The sequence below is a fragment of the Aotus nancymaae genome, unplaced genomic scaffold (assembly GCF_030222135.1).
Source record: "Aotus nancymaae isolate 86718 unplaced genomic scaffold, 86718_ANA_hifiasm-v0.15.2.pri h1tg000040l, whole genome shotgun sequence".
Taxonomy (NCBI): domain Eukaryota; kingdom Metazoa; phylum Chordata; class Mammalia; order Primates; family Aotidae; genus Aotus; species Aotus nancymaae.
The window spans coordinates 130,187,709-130,196,554 of record NW_026988454.1 but is presented as its reverse complement, the minus strand read 5'-3'; the positions used below and the strand labels follow the sequence as shown (position 1 = coordinate 130,196,554).

Genomic DNA, 8,846 nt, shown 5'->3' with positions numbered 1-8,846 from the left:
ATCAGTGTTTTAGGACTAAACAGTGTCATAAGTTGCTGAGCAACACCCTGGGTTGAAGGTGCTATTATGATATGTGAAATGTCTTTGAATTTACTGTATATTTCTTAAACACCATTTAAGAACAAGGCATATGGCAGCCAGCAACGGGCAGACATAGAAAGTTATATGTCATTTTGCCTCTAAAAGAGAAGATGACAAGCTTAAATCATAGGATCAAACTCTCAGCACAGACTGATACCATAGACTCTCATCTGGCCCATTCTCCTGACTCGTTACATTTCAGGAAAGGTATTCCTGAAAAATTGTAAGAGAGACCACATTGTGGGTCTCCTTTTAGTGATTTAGGGTTAATGTCACAGTATGTTCAGAGCCCTTTGATATGCTCAGATAATCAGTAATGTATAGAGTATTTGTGTTCATTACTTGTGTGGATGGCTGCACGGCAGGATAAGACCTCAGCGCAACAGTGTGGAAAATCCACTCTAAGTAGACGTGTTACAACTGATATTGAAAAATGGACTCACAGTCTGATGGGCTCCCTCACTGCCAGGTCCGTCTTCATGGAAGTATTTGTATTCCAGTCCTTTCTATGGAAAAAACAACATTTTCCTTTCCTTTTTTTTTTGAGGGATGGAGTCTTGCTCTGTTGCCCAGGCTGGAGTACAGTGACGTGATCTTGGCTCACCGCAACCTCTGCCTCCCAGGTTTAAGCAGTTCTCCTGCCTCAGCCTCGCAAGTAGCTGGGATTACAGGTGCATGCAACCATGCCCGACTAATTTTTGTATTTTTAGTAGAGACGGGGTTTCACCATATTGGTCAGGCTGGTCTTGAGCTCCTGACCTCATGATCTGCCTGCCTCAGCCTCCCAAAGTGCTGGGATTATAGGTGTGAGTCACTGCGCCCGGCCATTTTTTTTTGTAACACTATATTTTCAGAAACATGAGAGTCGAAGTCTTTTAATTTTCAGGATTGTCTATGTTGAATGTCAAAATATATTCTTTAGAGCAGATGTTTAATAATCATATGACAGGAGAAAAAACTTTCGTAGTCTTATGACATGAGGGAAGGAATAGTAAAGCCCTCCTGTGGGTTATTATCTCTAATGTTCCCAATAGAATAGGCTTTGCCAGCCATGTGGGCTGTCTCATGCCTGTAATCTCAGTACTTTGGGAGGCCGAGGCAGGTGGATCATGAAGTCATGAGTTTGAGACCAGCCTGACCAACATGGTGAAACCCTATTGAGACCAGTCTGACCAGCATGGTGAAACCCCATGTCTACTAAAAATACAAAAATTAGCCAGACATGGTGGTGGGTGCCTGTAATCCCAGCTACTTGGGAGGCTGAGGCAGGAGAATTGCTTGAACCCGGAAAGTGGAGGTTGCAGTGAGCCGAGGTCACACCACTGACTTCAGCCTGGGTGAGAGAGCAAGACTCCATCTTAAAAAAAAAAGGCTTTTCCCACTATACTCTCTAGTAATCATTGACCTGAATCCTCAAATGAGGTGTGTCCATTAGTCAACTCCATTCTCTCATCATATTTAAGATGGTAGAGATGAGAAGAAGGTAGCTCCTTTACAGCCCACTATTTCCACTAACTACTACTTGTGTTTCAAGATATAGCTTTCCATCCTTCTCCAGTGTTGAGAGTGTTGAACCTCGGAATTTCTCCTTTGATTTTCTCTAAATGAGGCACAATGCCAGCCATCCCAAGCTCTTGGCCTGAGTTGATCATCTTGAATTCTAGGACTCCAAGAAGCATGAAAGAGCTTCTTTAGTGAAGCTATGTCACTCAATACTGCCAAAATTCAGACATTCTCCACGGCCTGACAATTTACCTTCTATTTGGGTAATTTATTGTCCATTTCACACACTCTCCAGCTGTCATGGCACAGACATATGAACTGTGCTTAGCTCTCACTTTAGGGTGTTTCCACTGATTATATTCTCACTAATGTGCTTCAGGTATATCCCTTTCTAGAACTCTGATTGGGATGAATGAATCGTCAGTGATTGATCAACATTCTTAAATACTTGATTTATTGTTGTTGTTGTTGTTGTTCTGCTTGTTTAAGAACTTCTTTATCCAATGAGGTGAATGTCTTATGTCCTGGACCCTTTGCAAGAACTCTTCCCCTAGCAACAGATGTGTCATCTCAAAATAGTTTTCTGATTGGCCAATGCTTAATGGATTTGCATTTTAATCATCAGACTCTATTAAAGCCCACAATCTCTTTTCTTTTATTCTTCTCTGTTCTGTCTCACTCCTGAGCTCTACTGACTCCCAACAGAGCACCCAAGAAGAAAATGGCTGTAAGTGGAGTCTCGGTGCTAGGAATTTTCCTCATGATTGTGCTGATGAGTCCTCAAGAATCATGGGCTATCAAAGGTAGGTGCTGAGGGAGTAAAATCTGGGACAATAGACTGAAGCATTGGAGAAACGGCCTGTGGACATTTGCAAGATAATCTGGGGAGTGAAAGAAAAGTGTGACAGGTATGATGCGGTCTAAACAGAAAGTATAATACATTGTGGTTTGGTGGAGTTCTTCCCTCACCACAAATTGAAGTAAGTCAGATTTGGTTTAGAAGAACAAAACTGAGTTGTGTATTGATGAATAGCATGGTCCTGCTACAAGCCAAACTGGGGGTTGGGGAGGAAGAATATTTTCTGGCAATCGTTAACAAGTTATATCTCTGGGCTTTAATTATTCTTTCTGGAAAATTAATAAAATTAAAACCCAAAAACTGCACATAGTTTTGCTAGAATTAAATAATAAAAAAGAGAAGTTATTCGCATTGTTCTTATTGGAATACATGATACAGTAGTTACTTTTTGGAGTGTAAATTCTTTCAGTGTATAGTTAGCAGTAAATTGTGTTGAAGATTACTAGAAGGAAAAGTCATGAAAAAGCAACAAATTACCCAAGGAAAAGGGGAAGGAAGGCAAGTTGATATAAATTGCTTCATGGGACAGTGATAGCCATTTCCTACCTTCCCATCTCCATGCTGCAGTAGATCTTAGATCATGTTAACTTGGTAATATTTCCAAGAGAGTAGAAAAGTAAGTAAGGAAGTGGGGAATCTGATGTTGTTCTCTCTCATCTCCAGAGCAACATCTGTGCTGTTGTAAAGATGTATTGTAGAAAAGTATTCTTCATCCAGAGTGACCCCCACAGAAGGTGCCAGGTAGACTTGAAATAAGCAAAGTAATAACCCAGCTCCCATATCCATAGTGGCAATTACAGATTTCTATTGCCCCAAAAGAGCCACACATAGGGATCCTTACCTGGAAAGATAGAGACTCTTTCCTTGTTTTGTGAAGAGGCAGCTAGTATATTTGTGTGTGTTTGTCTAGATGCAGATGCTAAATAAATTCCTAGGTTTATCAATATACAGTCAAATATTAAAATCTCTTGCCTTATCTTTAAAGGCTAAGGAGAGAAAAAAGTCTCTCACTCATCAACACACTCCACGGAGGCAGCATACTCTCCAATTGTAGCTTTCCTTTTTCATGTTGATTATTACCGGTGTTGGTTATTCTCAGTGTTAGCCATAATAGAACATATTTCATTATAACAGTCCCAATTTAAGGAGCATTAAGATAAAAGGTGGAATTGCCAAGGTCAATCCAAACGTCGCCCTTCTCACCGAGGTAATCGCCATGTGGGTTTGGATGCAGGGAAGTAGAGGCTCTACAATGCTACAAGGCCTCAGTCTTAATTTTCAGAATATTTCAGTCCCTAGTTATATTTTCCAAAGATTTGGGTCTTAAATAAAAAGAAGCTTCTGACTCTAAAATGTAAACAGTGCTTGTTATAGCCTTGTTGATATACTAAGAAATTACTTGGCTTATCTCGTTTAATCTTAAAAATGAACCCCTGGGCCAGGCATGGTGGCTCATACCTGTAATCCCAGCACTTTGGGAGGCTGAGACAGGAAGATCATGAGGTCAAGAGATCGAGACAATCCTGGCTAACATGGTGAAGCACCGTATCTACTAAAAATACAAAAATTAGCTGGGCATGGTGGCATGTGTCTGTAATCCAGCTACTTAGGAGGCTGAGGCAGGGGAATTGCTTGAACCCTGGAGGTGGAGGCTGCAGTGAGCCAAGATCGTGCCACTGCACTGCAGCCTGGGTGACACAGAAAGACTCTGTCTCAAAAACAAAAACAAACCCCTGACAGGATGTAAACCACAGCAGGACTACATAATAGGAAAACTACACATAAATAGGTAAAATAATCTGTTCAGTATCACTAGGTAAGTTGCTGGATAAGAATTCAAGATTTTATTTGATTCCAGAGTTTAAAACCCAGCCTTTCAAACCGCATTTCTCTCTTTTCAGAGTACAATGTTCTGAGAAACAGATGCTCTGGAATTCTGGCCTAAGTGTATTTAGTGCCTGGGTAAAGAGAGGGAGAAAACATTTCTCTTTAGGGGCTGCTGCTGGATTTCTAAAAAGAAAATAATTTCTCAGCTAGTAACATGGAGTCAAACAACAGTGTAAGGCCAGTAGCCTTGCCGGGAGCACAGACGCAGACCCCCGCCCCGCCACTTTTTTCCAAAGCCTGGACCAGCTCGGGCAAGCTCAGACATGCTCAGGCATGTTCCCTTCTCCCATGCTCGAACAGCCTGACCTTCCCTTAAAAAGCCCAGTATGCAAACAAGGTGCTGCAACCTCTTTCTAGCCAATAGCAGCCAAGTCTTTCTAACCAATAGTAGCCAAGTCTTTCTGGCCAATAGCAGCCGAGCCTTTCTAGCCAATGGCAGCCGAGTAATTCTAACCAATGGCAAGCCAAGTCCTAGCTGAAGGCTTGTAATTCTACCCAGTGACAGTCTTGCTCTCCCACAACCAATCGAGCTCCTTCACTCCCTATGAAACCCCCGTGCCTGAGAGGAGTCCATGTGACTTCTCCGGCCCCTCCTGTCGGACTGCAGAACCTCACCCGGGAGCCTGAATAAACCCTTTGCATTGGATCTTCTTGTGCTGGTCTCAGTTTCTTCGTTTTAAACTCGATGAGAACAAACCTTACAAACAGCTTCACTGAGGGTTCTTTAGCCCTCATCTCCTTCATTCCACCCTCTTTATAACCAGTCCTTCTTCTCTCTTCCCAGCTTTGTTCAGCAGCATATCCTTCACCCAGACCTTGTCTTGTCAGTCATCCCTACTTGCCATCGTTCCTTCATTTCTCTTGGCCCAATCTCTCCCCACCACTTCCTGTCCACATGTATGTGACAGGAAGTGCCACATACATTTCCCTCTCCTGATTCTCCCCACCCAACTCCCTTTCTTTCTTTCTTTCTTGCCTTTCAGAAGAACATGTGATCATCCAGGCCGAGTTCTATCTGAACCCTGACCAGTCAGGGGAGTATATGTTTGACTTTGATGGTGATGAGATTTTCCATGTGGATATAGCAAAGAAGGAGACAGTCTGGCGGCTTGAAGAATTTGGGAAATTTGCCAGCTTTGAGGCCCAGGGTGCACTGGCCAACATAGCTGTGGACAAAGCCAACCTGGAAATCATGACAAAGCGCTCCAACAATACTCCGATCTCCAACGGTACCTTCCTCTCTGCTGCACTCCTGGACATGGGAATCCATAGTTTGAAAATAGATGCTTCAGCTTTTTGTGTTAGATTATTGTAACTGATTTTCCCTCTAAGGGGCCTAACTTTCCCATAAACAAGCTGCAGATTCTCAGGCCAGAGGTCTGAGAACTTTATGGGTTTGTTCCTATCTTGATGTACTCAAGTGTTGTCTCTGTCACCCATACAGAGACAACACTTGGGTGTCTGAGTTCATGCTGGGGGAGCCAGAAGGCAAGTCCTTGCATATCTTATACCTCACTATTGCCTCAATTTCTTGGAGGAGGGCCTGTCAGAAATGTTATTTGAGGATGTGGCATAGGCTTCTCAAGGCACAATTTCAACGACTTCTTCAGCTTTGGGGTTTTTAGATAGGTTTATACCATCATTCAGCATGGGAGGGAGAGGATTGAGCCTAAGCAGTGATGGCTGATTTCAGTCATGTGTCCTTCAGTTCCTCCAGAGGTGACTGTGCTCACAGACAGCCCTGTGGAACTGGGAGAGCCCAACATCCTCATCTGTTTCATCGACAAGTTCACCCCACCAGTGGTCAATGTCACGTGGCTTCGAAATGGAAAACCTGTCACTACAGGAGTGTCAGAGACAGTCTTCCTGCCCAGGGAAGACCACCTTTTCCGCAAGTTCCACTATCTCCCCTTCCTGCCCTCAACTGAGGACATTTATGACTGCAAGGTGGAGCACTGGGGCTTGGATGAGCCTCTTCTCAAGCACTGGGGTATGGACCATCATTCAATCTCCATTATTTCAAGGTTTTCTCCTATGATGTTTGTGTAGAACTCAGTGTCCTGTTTCATAATATCTGCTACAATTAATATATGTGTCTTCTCCTATTACCCAGCTTCCTCCACTTTTTAATCTGCAATTCCCTCAATACATCATTCTGTCTTTGTCTTCTCTAATCTGTGAATAACTATTCTCTTTATTAAGTATCTTACCTTTGGTTCTGAGTGTTACACCTTCCCACACTCATTACCATGTACTCTGCCTTATTTCCCCCACAGAGTATGATGCACCAAGCCCTCTCCCAGAGACTACAGAGAATGTGGTGTGTGCCCTGGGCCTGATTGTGGGTCTGGTGGGCATCATCGTTGGGACCATCTTCATCATCAAGGGTGTGCGCAAAAGCAATGCTACAGAACGCAGGGGGCCTCTGTGAGGTATATGAAGGTGGGTTAGGTGTGGTCAGAGGAGGACATACGTGGAGAGATCTGAGGGAGGAAAACAGGATGGGGAAAGAAAATGTAATGCATTTGACAGACAAGATAGGAACAGATGTGGCTCTTGATTTCTCTTTGCTAGAACAAATCAGACATTGGTATCATCTGGTATCCCAGAGCTTCAGGGTCTCTCATCCCTTTCCGTAGATGGGTGCCCAGATCACGGCTCCAGTCTTAGAAATTGTCTTCAGTACCTAAATCATCTCCAGTATCTACATTGTTTCATATTAAAATACTGAGTCTAAGTATCTAGAGATATAAACCTCAAGATTTGGGCACATCCTAGCTTATATTTCCTGGGGCAGATCATCAGTTCAGAAGCATTTCCAGATCCTGGCTCCTTTGGAGTGAGGGTAGATTCATTGCATAAAATGGGAATCTCTTAAAGGCCAATACCTTCTCTTGCTCCTTTAGTCTCAAATGTAGTATCAGAAACTGTAAAATAAGGTAAAGCATGGTTGCTTATTATGTTCAGTTGGAGAGTAAGGTATATAGTTGATGTTGGAAAGGTTAGATGAACATTGAAAGACTTTTGTAAAGTCAAAGGATTAAGAGAGAAGAAGGAATCTGAAGCAAAGAGCTCAGAACTCATCTTAAACTCCTTAGTAACTATGTGTGTCTTGCTATAGGTGATGGTGTTTCTTAGAGAGAAGATCATGGAAGAAACTTCTGCTTTAAAAAGTTTCACAAAGCTGCAATATTCCAATCCTTGACCTCAGCTGAAAACAATCATCTTCAGCATTTTCCAGCCCTGTAGACACCCCAAGCATGGTTATGCATCCTCAATGGCTCCATGCTCTAACATCTAGCTGGCTTCCCCGTCTATTGCCTTTCCTGTATTTGTTTTCCTTTATTTCCCATCATTTTATCATTACCATGCAATGCCTCTGGAATAAAACATACAGAATTCTTTCTCTGCTATGGAACTTTCTGAACATCCCATGGGGGCATCTCTTGTGTACTTATTGTTTAAGGTTTCCTCAAACTGTGACTTTTCTGAACATGTTTTTCACTTAGCATAATATCCTTGAGATCCATCCAAACTGTTGCATGTATTGACAATCTATTTTTTTTCTTCATTGCTAAGTAATTTAATTCCATGGTCTAAATGCAGCACAGTTTGTTTATTTGCCTATTGAACAAGATTTTGGCTGTTTCTAGTTTGGGGCCACTACAAATAAAGCTGTTTGGAACATGTGTGTAAGGTTTTTCTATGAGCCTGAGTTCACCAGTTTTCTCTTCTCTGGTATAAATGTCTAATATGTAATTCCTGGGTCATATGGCAAATATATGTTTAGTTTTTCAAGAAACTGCCAAACTTAGCCAAATATGATGGCTATACCTGCAATTCCAGCACTTTGGGAGGTTGAGGAGGGAGGATAAACTGAGGTCAAGAGTTTGAGACCAGTCTGACAACATACCAAGACCCTGGTGTCTACAGTTTTTTTTTTTTTTTTTTTTTAATTGCATTTTAGGTTTTGGGGTACATGTGAATAACATGCAAGGTTGTTGCATAGGTGCACACGTGGCAGTATGATTTGCTGCCTCCCTCCCCTTCACCTATATCTGGCATTTCTCCCCATGCTATCCCTCCCCAACTCCCCACCCCCCCCACTATCCCCCCTCCCCCCCAACAGAACCCCGTGTATAGTGCTCCCCTCCCTGTGTCCATGTGTTCTCCTTGTTCAACACCCGCCTATGAGTGAGAACATGTGGTGTTTGATTTTGTGTTCTTGTGTCAGTTTGCTGAGAATGATGTTTTCCAGGTTCATCCATGTCCCTACGAAGGATGTGAACTCCTCCTTTTTAATGGCTGCATAATATTCCATGGTGTATATGTGCCACATTTTTCCTATCCAGTCTATCATCGATGGGCATTTGGGCTGGTTCCAGGTCTTTGCTATTGTAAACTGTGCTGCAGTGAACATTCGTGTGCATGTGTCCTTATAGTAGAACGATTTATAATCCTTTGGATATATGCCCAGTAATGGGATTGCTGGGTCAAATGGAATTTCTATTTCTAG

At 42.6% G+C, this 8,846-nt stretch overlaps 1 protein-coding gene across 2 annotated transcripts; it reads left to right on the top strand.

The window, feature by feature from the left end:
- The first annotated feature begins 2,233 nt into the window (after positions 1–2,233).
- On the top strand, positions 2,234–7,541 carry LOC105708937 (HLA class II histocompatibility antigen, DR alpha chain). 2 transcript variants are annotated; one of them, XM_012440680.2, is made up of 5 exons: positions 2,234–2,387; positions 5,314–5,559; positions 6,039–6,320; positions 6,607–6,772; positions 7,452–7,541. In XM_012440680.2, the coding sequence occupies exons 1-4, from the start codon at positions 2,306–2,308 to the stop codon at positions 6,759–6,761; spliced, it is 765 nt and encodes a 254-aa protein (XP_012296103.1). In that variant the 5' UTR covers positions 2,234–2,305; the 3' UTR covers positions 6,762–6,772; positions 7,452–7,541. The 2 variants fall into 2 exon arrangements, with proteins under 2 accessions (XP_012296103.1, XP_012296104.1); XM_012440681.2 differs by having other exon boundaries at positions 6,607–6,762; positions 7,452–7,539.
- The last annotated feature ends 1,305 nt before the right edge of the window (positions 7,542–8,846 follow it).

What these genes read in the sequence shown, in the direction of transcription:
- LOC105708937 (XM_012440680.2), top strand. Translation starts at nt 2,306, where the DNA reads ATGGCTGTAAGTGGAGTCTCGGTGCTAGGAATTTTCCTCATGATTGTG. An exon ending in CAATACTCCGATCTCCAACG is followed by an intron (nt 5,560 to 6,038) that starts GTACCTTCCTCT and finishes TGTGTCCTTCAG; the next exon opens with TTCCTCCAGAGGTGACTGTG. An exon ending in GCCTCTTCTCAAGCACTGGG is followed by an intron (nt 6,321 to 6,606) that starts GTATGGACCATC and finishes TTTCCCCCACAG; the next exon opens with AGTATGATGCACCAAGCCCT.